General features: G+C 36.0%; 1 protein-coding gene across 1 annotated transcript; it reads left to right on the top strand.

Annotated features, from left to right (window-relative positions):
* The first annotated feature begins 14,546 nt into the window (after positions 1-14,546).
* LOC133782495 (protein translation factor SUI1 homolog) lies at positions 14,547-16,906 on the top strand. Its single transcript, XM_062221811.1, has 5 exons — positions 14,547-14,727; positions 15,376-15,462; positions 16,005-16,210; positions 16,300-16,353; positions 16,465-16,906. The coding sequence occupies exons 2-5, from the start codon at positions 15,426-15,428 to the stop codon at positions 16,507-16,509; spliced, it is 342 nt and encodes a 113-aa protein (XP_062077795.1). The 5' UTR covers positions 14,547-14,727; positions 15,376-15,425; the 3' UTR covers positions 16,510-16,906.
* The last annotated feature ends 1,455 nt before the right edge of the window (positions 16,907-18,361 follow it).

Here is an 18,361-nt window from a genome sequence, read left to right as displayed (position 1 = left end):
GTAAAGCTCTTTGTGATTTGAGAGCTAGTATTAATTTAATGCCCATGTCCATTTTTAAGAAGTTGGGAATTGGAGAAGCAAGGCCAACTACACTCACCTTGCAATTGGCTGACCGTTCTATGGTGCATCCGGAGGGAAAGATTGAAGACGTCCTAGTACAAGTTGACGAGTTCATTTTTCCGGCGGATTTCATTATTCTTGACTATGAGGAAGATAGGAATGTACCAATCATTTTGGGGAGACCATTTCTTGCCACCGGGAGGACGTTGATAAATGTTGAAAAAGGAGAGCTCACCATTCGAGCTCAAGACGAACAAGTCACATTCAAGGTTTTTAATCCTATACGCTCTCTTAATTAAGTTGAAGCTTGTTTGGCCATAAGTGCTTCTAACTTCAAGATAATTGAAAAGATGCATGGAAAGTATAGCAATGGAGTCAAGAAAAAGGTCCCTTTTGAAGAAATTGAGAAAGGTGGGGAGCCATGGATAAGTAAGGAAGAAGAACCATCGCATTCTCCAAAGCTACCGAAGAAAAAGAAACATAGTAGCAAGCCTAAATCACAAATGTTGGAAGTTGGGAAGTGTTTTTCTCAAACTCTCTAGTGAAATCAAGGTGTGATGGTGGGTTCTTAGTGAGAAAGGTGTTTCCCAATGGTGTAGTGGAATTATATGATGAGCATTTGGGAAGAGCATTTAAGGTAACAAGGAAAGGAGCAAAGTTTGGGGGAAGCGAGGTTGAGCAATACCAAACCTCGGTTTCCTTGAAAGATCCTTAGAAAAAAAATGAAGTTTGGGTTGCTATGGTTTTTGGAGGATTCATTTGTAAAGCAACTCAAAGAAAGAAAGAATCAAAATGCACTGAAAAAAAAAGAAAAAAAAAATCAATCAAAAAGAAAAGAAAGAAAGAAAATATATATATATGCATATGAGTGTTTTTAATTATAGTTATTTTTAGTTTTATTTCACTTTTTGTAATGTTAATTCCATTTTATTGTGATGTTTTGGAGTGGTTTTAGGTGTATTTTGGTGTTTTAGGTATGGAGAAATCAAGAAACAGGGTGTTTTGAGAGTCATGTTGGAGTCTGAAGGTTTTGCAAGAGTTTTGCTTCAGCAAAATGGCCGCAAAAATATCCGAAAAAAAAGAGAGTTACGTCAAAGTTGGGTTGCTGAAGAAAATCTTGGGCAAACTGTTAGAAATCTGGGCAGAGAAAAAACATGGGTCGTGGTTTCATTCAGATATATATATATAATACTATATTAAAATATATATATATACATATATGTACTATATTTAATATTCTTTCTACAAATTTTACTTTATATATGTATATATATATAATTATATGCATATATACTTCAGTAAAAAAAATTATTATATTTATAAACTATATATATATCTGCATATATATGTATATCTGTATAATATATATTATAAATATACAATATATTTGTTTATATTTTATTTATTTATTTTATAAAATATATATATATGTATTTCAGTACAATTTTATTATATTTATAAAATATATGTTCATACCCGTATATACCTCAAATACCCTAACACCCATATCTTCTCACAACCCATATTTGCCCAGGCGCCTCCAATGCCACAGCCAAAAGTACACCAAACCAAGCCTTGAAATAGTGCAAAAATTCGCCCATATTGTGAGTTTCCCTGTGATTTTTGGAAATTTCACACAGCTTTATACAGCCCATTCGTTGAATATCCTCATGGGTCACTGCTTTATTTTCTATTGCTTGGGTGCCTTGTAATTGTGCCTATGCCGTAAATTCTACTGGAAGTTTAAGGATTGTTATTTTGATCAATTTCAGGTTCTGTTCTGGTGTTTATTGATGGCATTGATTGTGGTCCCTTTGTGCCTAGTGCCAATCTGTCCCCAAATCGACCCCACAACCAGCCAAAAAGAAACCCACCTCACAGCTCCACGAGCCCACCACCAGCCCCTCGCCCCCTCTCTGTGCATCCCAAGCCAAACCCAGGCGCACACCACCCAGAGGCGCACAGAGCTCCCATCTGAGAGCCCCTCCATCAGTTTTGTTCAGGCACCAAGCAGCTCACGAGCCACACATTGGCTGGGTTTCCCAGCAGTCACCTCTCGTACCAACCTGAGCCCAATGTCTCTCAGCCTCACCCAAGCACCGAGTGACCCAACTGCGCATCCCTTGAGCAGAGCCTGTATATTCATTGAATAAGCATTTCTGAACTCTACTCCCCAATTTGATTTTGTTTATGTTTGTTTCTTTGTATTCTATGTTTTAGGTGTAGTTCTTACTCATTGGCAATTTTTTGTGTTGTGTTATACTTTGGTCTCAAGTGTTGTTAATGAATTTTGTGTTTTGTGTACTGGGTTCTCTATGTTGTATTTAGTTATGTTTATTTGGTGATTTTTGTGTAGTGAGCACCGAAACTTGAGTTATTTGTCTTGTGTTTTGTTGCTAGGAAGGTACTTTGTTAGTATAGTTATCTTTATTATTATTAATAATTTTAGTTTGTCTTTGTCTTGTTGTGTTGTCGTTCTTTTGAGGATATTCTTTGCTTTTGTTAGTGTTTAACTAGGGGGCTTGATGACGACTTTGCAAACTTAAAAAAAAATATAATAAATCTTAGTGAAGCTAAATGTCTTTCTTTCTTGAGTTTTAGGCTAAATTCTTTGGATATGAATGTTGCTAGCCATTGATTGATGAAAGTGTTTATCTTTTTAGTATGTGCATAGCTTGATTAAACATTTTTGACACCCGAGAAAGAGCTAGTTGCTTGTGAGAGCTTAAGTCTCTAGAATTACTTAGTGATTTTCCTTGAGGCGAAATCCTAGACACTACCACACCAATGACATGATTTAGGCCCTCTTTGGATCGTTTGAGCCTTTGAAGCCTACCTTGTATGCATTTTTATCCCTAGTCACCCCATTGAGCTTATGTGTCATTTTTCTTTCTTAGCCACTCATTAGCCTAACTTTACATATATATATTCACCTCTTTTCACCACACCCTTTTAGCACATTGATCTTTATAGGATTTATTTGTTGTGCATTTTGGGGGGTTGTGATGAGTTGAGCGTGAGCAAGAAAATTGGGTGAGCATTTTCCTTTTCTTATTTTGCTTGTTTTCACCATTGGGGACAATGTTGCTTTTAAGTTTGGGGGGAGAGTGTGTTCTCAATTTTCTTGTACTCTTGCCATCTAATTGTTTATTTTCATAGTAAAAAAAAAATAGAGCATCAAAAAAATATATATATATTTAAGAGTACACTCCCTTGCATCAAAGCATATAAAAAAAAGTAAAAAAAAATATAGAAGAAGAAAAAATCAGAAAAGAAAAAGAAAGCAAAAAAAAAAAAAGTATGTATGTTTGTAAATAAGTTTGGGGGTGTGCTTTTCAAATAAAGGAAAAGTTGTTTGAGTTATTGTCTTTGTATGTTAGTAATAAAGGCTAGTGGCAAGATTTATATTGTGTTGTGGGGTTTTCTTTGGAGAAATTAATGCGTGCATTTATGTATTTAGGTCCTAGAAAGATTGAGGTGTTTAGGGTGATTTGAGCCAAAAATTTATCTCTCTTATCCTACCTTTACCCTAGCCTATCATTACAAGCTTGATAAAGTCCTATTGATCTTTGGTGTGGTGTTTGTCTACATTAGTGGAGAGGGAATCACTAAGTAACTTATGGAGACATTATTTAAGCTTGAGGACCAAGGTCTAGCTTGATTTTTGGTGATTGAAATTGTTTAGGAAAAGCTATGCATGCACTAAATGGTGAAATACTTGATTCATATTTTTGGCAGCAACATTCATGCTTGAATAATTTGGTTTAAAACTTGTGAAAGATTGAAATTCAGCTTCTCTTTTTCAAAAAAAAATTTCCTGAGAGCCTTCCCCTTGTTACCATTGGCATAGCAAAGTTTGTCCATTGTTGTGGTGTTTTGTCTTTGTATTTTCTTGTCTTTTGTTGTTTAGTTTGTGCCTTTTGTGTCTTGTGTTAGTGGTGTTTTTTTTATAGAGTCATCACTCGAGGACGAGTAATGTTGTAAGTTTGGAGGTGTGATAACTCTTGAATAAAGAGTTATTTCATGTGCTTTTGAACTTATAATTGTGAAAAAATCATGGGTGATATTAGTTTATTTTTAGTTTTTGTAGCTATCTTTGATGTTTTCATTATTTTAATTAAGTGTAATTCTTTTTAATTTTTAATAGCTCTTGGGTTAAAGATAATGATTTCATGGATAGATATGTGCACAAAGGGATGAGCTAGCATATGAATCTATTGTGATGAATTTATGTGTTGATGCTTGAATATTCAGGATTGCTGCAGCAAAACTGAAGCATTGTGATCAGGTATATTTTGGAGCATGGAACACGTGGCAGTCAAAAGGCAAGCTTATATTTCGGCTGATGTGGCAATGGCAGAAGGAAATAATCAGCACATTGGAGAAAAGGACAAAAGAGAAGGAAGACTTTATGTTTTGAGGGGAAAAGAGGGGCATTATGGTATTTTTGGAGGAGAAGAGAAAACCTAACAAATCCAAAAGAATACTCCAGCCGTAATATTGAACCAACAACAATTTTTGGCAAAGAAAAACCATAAAAAATAGGGAGACAAGCTGAAATACCAACAAGGAAGAAGGAGAACAAGCATAGAAAGCTCAAGAATCATTTTGGATTTATTCTTTCTTCTTTTCCTCATCTTTATTATATTAATTTCTGAGTTGGATTCTAAATCTAAATATTATGGGCTATTTTGATTGTGAATTACTGTCTATGAACTCAGCCATGAACTAAATTCTAGGTGGCTTGAATTGTTGATGAACCCTATGTTATAGTCTATAAATTTCATGCACTTTATTCTAGTAAATCTCCTTTGTTCATTCAAGTGTGCTTACATTAATTTCTTGTTGTTGTTTGGCCAGCAATGGCAAGTTATTTAGTTATATTTAATGTTGGAAAGATTAAATGTAATGGGAAAAACTTGGATGACACAAGTCATAATCTAGGTTAGGTTATGTTAGTAAGTAACATAGGGATATGTTATTTTCCTTGTGTAACTTTGGATAATTAAACTTTGATTTGCATTCTTAAATCTGATTTTGCATAGGAATATGTTTAATTAGGTAGAAGAATTAATGTCATAAAATTTGAGAAAGTTTTATGAGTGTTTAATTGAATTCTTGTTAACCTGGGAGTTTTGCTAGAATATTGCTGCAGCAATCTTTCCGCAAATTGTTCAGGACGAATAATATAGGGGAATTCAATAATTCAAGTCCATTTTGCAATCCATATATTTCTCTCAATTTTCTTGTTCAGTTCAGTTTTTAATTTCAGTATTTCCATTTTATTTTAATATTTTGCTTAGCCTATAAACAACCACTTGACTTTTAATTTTCTAAAATTGTTTAGTAATTATTTTGCTTACTTTTTTAATTTGCAATCCTTGTGGAGACGATTTACTTATCATTATATTACTTGTGTGATTACGTGCACTTGCATATTTAAAATCAAATATTAAATTGATCGCAACATTGTGGTCGAGCAAATCTAGGAATGGTGCGAGATGGGTTGAACCAACCATTCCCGCAGTATAGGTGAATAATGGAGTACATATGGGAAGTGAGGATATTGTGATGACTAAGGTTGCGTAGGATAGTGGTGACATGAATCATGTGACAAAGATTCTAGAAGTTAATGTACTAGTGGTTGAGAACTAAGATCAGCTCACTGAATGAAGTTTCTGTAACGCCCTGGGTTACCAAGACCGTTACACTGTGTATTTAAAATAGTGCAAGACTTGCTAATCAAGTCATTTAAACAAAATGTGAATCTAACGTCATCAACGGATTCAGAATAACAGATTTTGGTCATAAATAGGTTATTTTACTAAAAATGACAGTTTAGTACATGGAATCTCAAAACAGGGTTTAGATGACATATTTACAAACAACTCAGGCCACTCTAATGGAAAAATTCACATTTTAGGTTTTCGTCCCTGTACAATCCCTTGACCGTGGCGGCTGAGCAGTTGACAATGTACACCTCACCCCCAGAGCTCTCCAACTCATGGTTGAATCTACATACCCTTGCCATTACCTGCACCACGTAGCACCCGTGAGCCGAAGTTCAGCATGAAAACATAACAACATAGGATGATCAATATCAATAACCAACTATTCCACAAAGCATAACCAAGTATTCAACAATTCATAACATTCACCTATTCAGTGATAACAATCGACAAATTAACAATTTGTCATCCAGATAATCAACATATCATATTCATCAGGTTAGCAACAATGATCACATTCATAATCAACAGTTTATCACAACCATCAAATGATACTCAGGGTCGGCGCCCTTAGGTCACACCCTTTGTTTAACCCACTGTCTTCGGCTCACTTAGGCCGCCCCCAGTGTTATACCCACTGACTCTGGCTAGCTTAACCGAGCTTAGTGATTAATAAGTTGTCCTCAGCTACCAGTGGCTGAGTCGCGCCCTGTGCACAACTATTGATTCCGGCACTCTTAGGTCGTTTATCATATGTCCCCATGGCATAATACCATCTCATGACATCATATTCGAGTATATGGAGCTCTTAGTCCCTTTATGCTCACATGGTTTATCACAATCACATAACAATGCATACAAACATAGGGAACAATTAGTCCCAACCTAACCACATAATCGGGTGCAATTTTCTTACCTCTTGTTCGAGCGAGAAACACATTACCAACGACCCTTGAGAAAGATCAATCCTTTGATCCCTTAGCAGTCACCTAGTCATAACCAAATATGGAATCCAATTAATGAAAACTTCAATAAAAGGGGATTAACCAAAACCTCACTCCCAGGACCCCGAATTGTACCCAAACGGTGAGTAGGTTCGATCCCGAGCCCTAAGGATTGAAACCCCGAGCCAAAAACCCTTTAAAACACCTAAAATGAGCATCTGAGAAAATAGGGTAGCGCTACAACGCTACCCCCCTAGCGCCCCAGCGCTACAACCAGGGACATTTTGCCCTGGCTAGCGCTGTAGTGCTACCCTCTGGGCGTTATAGCGCTAGGATCAGGCATACATGGCCCTGGTTCTTCTTCCTTTGAATCCTCCATTTCCAACCTAATTCAAAAGCTTCCAAACACCATTTAAACCCCCAATTGAACCCAAATACCATATATACTAGTCTTAGGCATCATAACCTACCCAAGCTTTGCCAAAAACCCCATTGAATTCTCTACTTTCAAACCAAAAATCTCAACTGAACAAAATAAGAAAACAGAGCAAAAAACCAGAGTTCTAGTGGTTAGAATCTTACCTCAAGCTCAGTATGGACTCCTCTTCAATGGTGGAGCAATACCCTAGATCCTCAAAACTTGATTCCCTAGCTTGGTTCCTCAAAAGAATCTTCAAAATCCAAAGAAAAATGGAAGGGAGATGATGTACGGGAGAAGAGGTGAAGTGCTCTATTTTGCTTCCTATTTTCTACAGCCTTCCTTGATTCATATACATCCTTAAGGTAAAAAGACCTAAATGCCTTCAAGTCTAATTAAAATCCTTAATAGCCACCAAGGGCAAAATCGTCCTTTCGTACCTATCTCATTAACCATAACTAACACCCTCCAATTCCCGTTATTCTCAAAATTCTCGAATACCAATAATTCATATCCTGTTACCCCTTAACTCCCGGCAACGCTCTAATAACCAAATTACCCCGGGACTCACCCCGAGCCCCGAACATAATCCCGTTATGACCAAACCGCTAACTTATACCCAAAGATCGTCTCATGCCAAAAAGCTCGAACAAATCCACATTATAATGTGGTCTCAACAATAGCTTACCAATATGCACACAAATATACAATTACACCCTCAATGGGGTAAATTACCAAAATGCCCTCATAATAAAATATATACCCATATGCATGCATTTATCATCATATAATAATATGATCCACATAATCATATAATGGCACAATAAATCAATTATGGCCCTCCCAGCCTCCTAATCGAGGTCCTAAACCTCATTAGGAAATTTGGATCGTTACAGTTTCAACGTCGCCATTTTTATCCAAATGCTTTATTTTCTCTCTTTATATATATATATATATTTATATGTGTGTATGTGTGTGTTATTTTCTCTCTTTATATATATATATAGATATTTATATGTGTGTGTGTGATGCCCCTATGCTCGCAATTTGTAATTTTAAGACTCCTTTGCTCTATGCTTTATCTTTTAAGACAACTTTGCGGGTGCATAGGCATTTTGCTATATTTTGATATATATATATAGGTCTCACCTATAATACGTCCTTTTGCTGAAATTTTTCCTAAGTGTAGAAGTGCTACAATGTCATTGTCAATCAACAAATATCTTGAACACATATGAAACGAATAATCGTTAGTACTTTTTATGTCAAATAAACTCGCATGATAACAATAAATAAATTAAGGGGTACAACACATCCCCCCTTCAACTTAGGGAAATTGAAACTCGAATGAAAAGACTTGAAATTTGACTATGTCTAAAAACATTGCAAGTACTATTGATAATAATACTTCAAATGTTTTGCATTACATGTTCGCAAAAGAATAAAATCATTGAGATTGCGCAAGTGATATGTGCCTTGCCCCAAAACTTCTATGACCCTATAACTCCTTTATAAGTTCGCACCAAACACTCCATGAGTTGGATCCTAAGTATTTAAAAAGACCTTACGTAAGACCAGGTCACTAGCACATAGACGCATTTCCTTGACCTTGGAGTTATAGTAGCGAGTAGTGTGTTGTTGATAAGCAGCCACCTGCATTTGGGCATCTTATCTTTATTCGACAACAATGTCGAGATGCAAGCGCTAATTTTCCTTGTTTTGCTCCTTTTCATAGACCTTGTGCCTTAGTGATCCTACGCCTAATTCAACTTGAATCATGGCTTCGTAGCTGTTGGTAAGCGAGAAAAGAGATTCTCCAATTGTAGAACCAGGCGTCGTGTTGTAAGACCATAATAATTTTTGGAGCTCCTCAGGTCAATTTCCCTTTCCTTCATCGACTTAAATCTTGATTGTGTGCTTGATAATCTCATTGACTACCTATGTTTTCCCATTGCATTGTGGATGGCAAACCGCAAAAAAAACTTTTCCAAATTCCAAGTTGTTTCGCATAAATCACACATTTCCTTGCAATTGAGCTATTTCCATCATAAGATATCAACTTGTAGGAAATGCCAAACCTATAGATGATCGCTCTATATACCAACTCTGTAACGACTCAAATTTACTAATAAGGCTTAAGGGCCTTGATTAGTGTGCCGGGAGGGCATAACAGGATTATATGCGATTTAAATGATTAAAAGCATGTTTATATGATTATTTGGATATATGTGATGCATGACTATGTGTACTAGTATGCATGTAGGCCCTGATTAGGTTATAAGGGCATATTCGTAATTTTGGCCCGTTGATGGCATAAATGTAAGTATTTGTGTTAATTGTTGAGACCACATTATTATGTGGATATATTTGCAGCTTGTGACTTGAGGCAATCCTAGTGAGCGGTCTAGCGAAAAAGTCACAGTGAGAATTTATACCCAGCTTGGGGCGAGCTTGGGGGTATTTCTGGGAATTTAGGAAATATATTGGAGTCTATTTGATAATGAGAAATATAATTGGTGATTAGTTAGGTGTCGGGAAGTAAGCAGTAAATATTAGAGACATTCGAGGAATTAGCGGGAATTGGGAACAAATGACCAAAATGCCCCTAGATTGATTTTAAGGCTTAGGAATTATGGGATGGCAAATTGGTCATTTTGTTTAAAAATCTGAGATAAGTATTACCTTTTCTTTATTGCTTTAGTGGAATGTGTAGAAAACTTTAGAAGTCTGAAGGAAGGAAAGAGACAAAAGGAAAAGAAAATGAAAGAAGGAAAAACAGAAGTCTTGCTTTCTCTCTCACGGTTTAGGTTTCTCTCACCCTTTCTGCTAGAATTTGAGGCTGAAATTCTGAGGAACTTTAGGCTAGGACTTCACACTTGGCCCCTTGATTTTTCTTGAGGAGTTAGCAAGAGTAATTTAGTCCATTTGAGGTAAGTTTCAAAGTGTTTTTCAGTTCTGGTTTTTGGTGTTGAAATGGTTGTTCTAAGCTGAGTTTTGATGGGAATTCTAGGGAATTAAGCATGTGGTTTTCAGGAGTGAAAGCTAGAAGGTGTGGAAGATTACCTAGGTTTAAATCCTCCATCAAAGGTAAGAAGTTCTAGCTTCAAAGTCCTGAATTTCTGTTGTTCTGCTAAGTTTTGAGCTTAAAGCTCAATCATGGTGAATTCTTTATCTTGGAGTGCATGTGGTTGATTTTCATATGGTTGGGTCTTATGGGATGTGTTAAAGATGTTGGTAGGCTTGTTTTGGGATATGGTTGAGGTTTGGATGAGTTTTGGAGAGGTTTGGCTCAGGAAAAATCGAAGGAAGAAAGTCTGGGTTTGGCTGTGCTGTGACTAGCATTGTAGCGCTAGTCATTGGGCGCTACAGCGCTAGGCCCTGTTGCTTCAGAGCTTTTTGGCTCTGCTTCTAGCGCTATAGCTCCCTCTTTATAGCGCTACCTTGTCTCCAGAAGGGGGTTTCTGGGTTATTTCTTGGGGTTTTTGCCCGGGGGCTCGGGGTTTGATTCCACACCCCGTTTGGTGGAATTAGGGCTTCCCGAGGTTAGGTTTTGGGATTGAAGTTTGGTAATGGTTCTAACTTGTGACCGTGACTAGGTGTACGCTAGGGCTCGGAAGGGATTGTGCTTGAGGGTTGTCATCATTGATCAAAGCTACCGGAATCCAAAGGTAAGAAAACTGCACCCGAATATATGATTATGCTGGGACTAAGAGTTTCCCTATATTTGTACGATGTCATAGATGGTATTATTCCATGGGACATATGATAAATGGCCTAAGAGTGCCGAAATCAATACTTGCGCACATGGCGCGGCTCGGTCACTGGTAGCTGAGGACAACTTAATATTCACTGAGCTCGGTTTAAGCGGGCCAGAGTCAGTGGGATGATTTGGGGTTGCGACCTATGGGCGTCGACTATGTGAATTGGTGATTAATGTTAATTGAGTAGCTTGGTATGCTGAATGCCTAATTATATGGATATTTTGGGTTGTTAAGTATAGGATTATGATGTTTGAGTTATCTGATTGTTTAGTTGGTGATTGTGCTCTGTTATTCTGTTTTCTTGCTGGGCCTTGGCTCACGGGTGTTACGTGGTGCATGTTAAGGCAAGGGTAAGATGGACCAGTTCTGCGTGGGAGAGCTTTGAGGCTGAATGTACATAGTCGGCTGATCGGTCGCCACAGCCGAGGAGTGGTACAGGACGGGATAGCCTAAATGTCTGTCTTGCCCTTAGAGTGGCTAGTGGCTGTACCTATAACCTAAAATTTTGTAAACTGTCTTTTAAATGTTATTTCTTTTGGGATCCCATGCACTAAAATGTTTAATTATATGAAAAGCAACTTTTGTGACCAAAATCTTTTAACCCTAGTTCAATTATAGTTTCAGTAACACGTTTCTAACAAAATGACTTGATTAGCAAGTCTTGCACTTTTATAAATACACAGTGTAATGGTCTTGGCTATCCAGGGTGTTACAAACTCCCTTAGCTTCCTCATAGTAATGTTGGCTAATAGCTCGACCTTTGCCCATTTGATTAAGTAGTCAATTGCGATGACTTCATACGTTACCCCTGCGTTACCCAACATTAATAAGAGTACTAAGTGGACGTAGGTCATTACCGACTATCGTGGTCGAACCACTATAAATTTGTGTGTCTAGTTTATTATTCATTGATTATTCTTAAGTTCAATTCTTATTTCATATGTTTTATTTGACTCAATGTTGTTAGCCAATTCATGGGTCAACATATACGATACACTATCATATCCGTCTCTCTTCTCTAAAGTTCTCTAGATCTTATGTGTTGAGTACATCTAGAGAGATAGAAATCTAAGCCTATACATTCTACATTCCTGCACACATCCTAGTGTGTTGAGGATTGACTTGAAAGATTGTGATGTGAATCTCTAAGAGTCATATAGCGTGGATTAAATGTTCGTTTATTAATTACGAAAAGATAACAAAAATTCTTGAGAGGTATGATTCTGTCTTATATGAATCTAGATTTATTGTATGAGTATACATATGATCCTGACTTGGTATTTTGTAAATGTTTTTAATGTCACTATTCTACTACAAACTTTTATTTACATTATCAATACCAACATGTTAGACTATGAAAATACTATAGGGGCTTATTAGTAATTTGTAAGTGGTGTAAAAGCCTATAAATATGTAATTGTGTAGCTATTATGGATATGGAAATGAGATAGTAGAACTTCGGTTCAATTTGGAGTTTGGCACTGACTCGAAGAGTGCATCCCGATACAATTGATATTGTATCAATTGGTGCTTTCATTGAGAGTATCTCATTGAGAGAATTTCATTGAGAGCCCCGCAAAATGACTGACGAAGAGCTTTATGAATCGCGAGAGCCACACTGAAATCCATAGAATTGTGCATGGATCAATTCTTCAATGCTCAACTGAAGGCAATAAAAGTGCATCTCAAAGAGGAATTAGATGCTAGAGTTGAGGGATATTGCTCATCAACAGAGACATCGATGGCTCCCTCAAGTCCGGCACTGCCTACTTGGCCGAAGGTTGAATCGGTGAGCAACACGAAGCAATTGGAGATGCCTCTTGATCTCGTCTGCAGCAACATTTCTAATTGATCCGATCTAGGTTGATCGCAATCGATTCCGGTACGATCTACGTTGATGACAGCTTGCAGAGCACTGAAGGCGGAGAAGACGATTGTGGCTTCATCGGACATTGTAGATCCTAGATCTGCAGCCATGAATGAAGCTTGAGGAACACCAACGCTGAGGAAGATGATCTTAGCTCCAACGACCGATGTTAGCTTCGACATTGTCTTCGTTGTTCATGATTCGAACCAGATCTGGCACGGATCTGGTCGAGTTCATCGTTCGGAGTTTCCAAGCAAAAATGTCGAACTCATTCGAAGATTATTAGAGGGAAGGAAAGTGGAGCTTGCCGGGGTAACAGAGTTTGACGGCGATGGACGAAACGGAGTGATTATGGACGGTCGGAGATAAGCTTGGTCACGCCGAATCGCGGTAGCAAGTCGGAGGAGCAGCGACGACTCATCTTTGATATGGTATCTCATGAGTTTGCTGTAGAAGAAGAAATATATATATATACATATATCTACATATATGTGTATATGTTACAGAGAAATCAAGAAGACAGTCGATGGAATCTACAAAGGAATTAGCATCATTACTTCAATTTCAAGAGTTGAGTTGCTTCAATCAAGTTGGTATTTTGTAAATGTTTTTAATGTCACTATTCTACTACACACTTTTATTTACATTATCAATACCAACAACACTAAAGTATGCGGTGGGCATTCACTTAAAATAGTGAGCACTTAAATAGAAATATGTGAATACTTTTAAGTAAAATAACAACACATAGAAGTATAGTGATTCAATAACAACAATTTGCCAACGTCCATTTTGTTTGAATTGCGATTAACCTTTTTTTTTTTTTTTTTTTTTTCAGTTTATGGATCACCAATTTATAAGAGAATAAGTGTCTTATACAATCACCATGTTATCATGTGACCGTGTACAATTAAATAATAATACATACAATGATTATAGTAAATATTAAATGCATAAACAGTTCTTTCTATACATGAAACGCCTGTATTAATCACTTTTAATGGTAGTCAAACATTTGTCCTACTTTGTGCAGTCTTTTATAGTCTTTGCATACAGGGTGCAAGCCTTTAGAAAGTGCTCGCAACTATGGGTATGACCCATATCTTTTGTATGATGGTTCTAGCCTTCATTTACATAGAATCTACGTGCATCGCAATATAGGATGGCATGATTGCTTCTACATAAAATGGCCTGAGATAAGCATGGTTCGATTTACCAATGAGCATGGTTCAAGCAGTCATAAACATACTTGGCTCCCATAAAATCTAGCGAATCGACTCGCATTTATAATGCCAAGGGAAATCTACTCGCATAATAATACAAGGCGAGGTCGTTCTTCCACTAAGGTTAGAAATACCCTCTAAAAATAAGATCAACCAAAACCGGGCACAATTGCAAACCGGATCACAATAAAAAGGAAAAACAACGTCGTTTTACTTTAGCGTACATCAGGGGCAGGACCCCACTCAAACGAAATATAGTATTAAAGAATTACAAACGTTGTTCTCGAGGTTCGCCTAATTAAAAAGCAAATTGACAGTTTTACCCAATTCAATATTCACTCGCGTGTATAGAAATTCATGTACTTGCTTGCTCTAAGGCCCGAATCATGTGCCTAATCCGAAAGCCTGAATTGGGTCGTGAGTTTTTGCTCCAAAGTCTGCGAGTTGGGAAAGGAATTGTCAGTCGGTCCTCTTAAGTAAAATTCCGCTGCGTTAAAGTAAGTGCGACCGACCTAACCAAAAGTACGCCTTATCTATATCTAGTCTCTGATCCTCGTTATTTAAAGGCTTTATTTGATCTCCGTTTTCGTTTCCGTTCATTTTCTTTCTCGCCAAACAGAGGGGCAGAGAGAGCTCAAAGCCTTCGAATCTCAGACTATTCCGATTCCTTTTAGGGGTTCCTTCTCTCATCGACAAACCAATCTCGAACCCTAATATCGGATCAGGTAATTTGATTTCCACTTCCAGCTTTTACTTTATAGTCTTGTTTTTTTCCTTTCAATTGTGTCGCGTTATTTTTAGGGTTTATGGATGAATTATTTTATTGTTCGCATGTTTGGTGGCTATAGTTTGGATATTTTTGTTATAAATTTTAGAGTTTTATTTATTTATGAGGACTGCAAAGGAAGTTAATTTACTAATCCAGATTAAGGGGATTCTCTCTATTTGCTCAAAGGGTTTATTTTTAGTGGGTAGATTGCGTATTTGTTATTTGACATTTTGAAGAAGCTGGGTTTGTAGTTTTGAGCAGTGTAGAAAAATATGGACTGGTCAATACCTGGACTTGTGTAGTAGATATAAAATTCTAAGTTCAAACCCATAAAGGAAAGTAATTCTTGGTAGTTTTGTACTACGATTTCATTTATAGTGGAAAACTTTCAATTAGAAAATTCAAGAATCGTAAAATTTCTATGAAATTACCTTTAAAAAAGAAAGATCTTTAATTAGCTAGTGGTTTTTGACTGTTTTCTTGGGCATTTTTGTTCTTGTGTTTCTTTACGTGTTTACCCATTTTAACATTAATGGCGATGCTTCAAGTTCGGAAGCTTAATTATCTATTCAGCGTTAACTCTAATATGCGTTTTCTTTTCAAGGTCTGAGCATTCTGGTTGTCAGGTTCTCTCAGTTCAATCAGCCAACTTTCATGTCTGAGCTCGACGTACAGATCCCCACTACCTTCGGTATGTTTAATTTTCCGAACAACTTTTCTTGCGTGTTCTTGGGAAACCTGTTTTTGTGATTTGGATATTGGCATACTTGAACTTGTCAAATGAATCATCATAGGTTGATGAGGCCGCGAGCTATGTTTGTAGTTTTGCTTAATCTCACACTATACAAACGATAACGTTTCTAATTATTTTTTTTTTAAAAAAAAAGAAAAAGAAAAGAAGAAAAACCAAATTGCAGTGACTTCTTTGCCACTTCTTACCTAGTTAGCAACTAGTTACTTGTCTTTCCCAAGTCTTTGCTAAGGTGTAACTATGCCTGTGGTAGTAAACCGGCTTCTTTTGGTATTGTTGCAGTCTTGAATAATTTGTTTATATCTTGAACAATCACCATTTGTCGTAATATTTCTATATTGGATTTGTTTCTTTTTTCTGAAGCCTGCTTTACCTTTTCTCTTCTACCCTTGTATTTTCATCAATGTATGAGAAATTAAAATTTTTGTGCTCTTTATGATTCTCAATTTGATGCTTTATGGTGTCTTGATGTTTGATTGTAGATCCGTTTGCTGAGGCAAATGCTGAGGACTCGGGTGCTGGATCAAAAGAGTATGTTCACATTCGTATCCAGCAGAGGAACGGGAGGAAGAGCCTGACCACTGTGCAGGGACTGAAGAAGGAATTCAGCTACAATAAGATACTTAAAGACCTTAAGAAAGAGTTTTGCTGTAATGGTACTGTAGTTCAGGACCCAGAACTAGGGCAGGTATATTATTTGGTTAATCTTTCCTTAGAAAGTTGTATCTGTCTCAGTTAGTTTGCATCTACAAATTTCCTAACTTTCGTGTTTGGTAGGTGATTCAACTTCAAGGAGATCAGCGTAAGAATGTATCCTCCTTCCTTACTCAGGTAAGTTGCAGATTTTTCTTTCAATCAATTTCTCTCCAATTTCAGTAATCCCATGTTCTGTTTCTTATTTCCGAATCTTATTTTTCTTGGATTTTTCCTCTCGGATTACAGGCTGGCATTGTGAAGAAGGAACATATCAAAATTCATGGTTTCTGAGCTACAGGGACTCGTATCTTCACTTCCCTCTTTGGTGTCCGTGCGAACCATGTTGTCTGATGTCCAATATAAGAGTGCAGCTATATGATCTTTATGTGGTTCTTTTACATGTGTTTTTGGTATGTTCTAGTATTTGATGCTTGTCATGTGGGATGATCATGAAATGTGCGACTCATGCTATGTTTATCATCAATATAAAAAACTCCTTTAGACATTTAGAAACAATGTCACTCTCTTTGCCTACATTTACCCTTCTTTTGTGGCAGTCAGCAAAAGTTGGTTGTTTTGACTTGGAATGTGTGTATTGTGGCAGTCTTTTACTTTCTAATTTAATGTAGTCTGGTAGTTTTAGAAGATGTCAATGACTAAGAGAGTGGAATGTATGTATGTTTTGCGATGTTGTTGGCATTCAAGTTGGTACTTGGTAATAGTTGCCTCCAGTTAAAAATTCTGTATTATGCTTTATTGTATCTAGTTTAGCCTATCTTTAAGGCAAAGAATGATGATTGGAAGTAGTTCTTGAAACCATAGAAACGGGTGTTCTGTATGGGTTTCGCAATTTTAAATGTTAATACTATTATAAAAAGGGAATTTATTCAATTGGTACTTTTGTTTTTGTAAAGTACCCTAATTTTCAATAATGCTCATATAGTATCTTGTATTTTTTATATATAATTTGTAGTTCGTATGATTGAGAGTAATTTGATTAAATTAGTAAAATTTTATTAATTAAATTTGAGTTTAGGGTATTAAATATGCACGATTTAAAATGCAGGTACCAAATATGTACGATTTTAAAATACAGGTTTCAAATGAACATTATTTATAAATATAGTGTATTAAGATGATATTTTGTAAAAATACAGGTACCAAATTGTTACCTTTAAACATTGGAGAAGCTTGAGGTCTTAACTCGGCAAGTACTAGGATGAAATCTAGTGGTCTTCGTAGTTGTGGATTGTTCTCTCTAAATAATGTAGGATTCCACTGAGTAATTTACATGATATACGGTTTTTTTTCCTTCCACAAGGAGTTGTGTAATTTTAAAGAATATATTCATTCACGTTGCAGGTTTTGTTTACTTGTTTCAATTTTTGACTCGGTTTGTCAGTTCCTAATTTGAAATAGATATTTTTAAAATAATATTTCAGCGCATATACATAAATAATGCCAAGAATTACAATTTGCTGAAATATAACAAACCGTGACAAACTACAACGCTTACTAAAAAACAAAAAAAGGATATTGGTTACTTTAATACCCAATTTTTTTTTTAATAATACCTAAATTTATAATTTTAGTGTAACCATCAGTAATTGTAATTTTATACTCGTAAATTCATAAATTTATATATTAAAGTGTAATTATAAATAATTTGGGTACTATCATCATCAATATTCTTAAATTCTTTAAATATCATAAAAATTATTTTAAATTTTAAAAAATCTATTAGATTATTAAAAATTAATTAATAATATGAATTTTTGGATGATTTTGAGTTTTGATTTTAATTTTGGTTGTTTCGAATTTGCATATGTTTTATTAATTAGTTTTTAATAATTTTTTAGATTTTTTAAAATTTAAAATGATTTTTATAATATTTAAATGATTTAAATAATTTGGTCTAAAATCATTACAAAATTCATATGTCATGTGGATACTTATCGGTGAGTACTAACGGTTACACTAAAATTGTGGATTTAGGTATTACTGTAAAAAAAAAATTGGTATTAAAGTGTAACTTTCAAAAAGATTTGGGTATTATCGCCGTCAATTAGAGTAATAAAAATGTGCAATATTGATACTTAACGGTGAGTACTAACAGATGCACCAAAATTATAGATTTATGAAT

Source organism: Humulus lupulus, chromosome 6 (assembly GCF_963169125.1).
Source record: "Humulus lupulus chromosome 6, drHumLupu1.1, whole genome shotgun sequence".
NCBI classification, from domain to species: domain Eukaryota; kingdom Viridiplantae; phylum Streptophyta; class Magnoliopsida; order Rosales; family Cannabaceae; genus Humulus; species Humulus lupulus.
This window is presented reverse-complemented; position numbering and strand designations above follow the sequence as displayed.

Excerpts from the sequence above, each read along its gene's own strand:
- LOC133782495 (XM_062221811.1), top strand. The coding sequence starts at position 15,426 with ATGTCTGAGCTCGACGTACAGATCCCCACTACCTTCG. Across the intron at positions 15,463-16,004 it reads ACAGATCCCCACTACCTTCG|ATCCGTTTGCTGAGGCAAAT; the intron begins GTATGTTTAATT and ends GTTTGATTGTAG. Across the intron at positions 16,211-16,299 it reads AGGACCCAGAACTAGGGCAG|GTGATTCAACTTCAAGGAGA; the intron begins GTATATTATTTG and ends CGTGTTTGGTAG.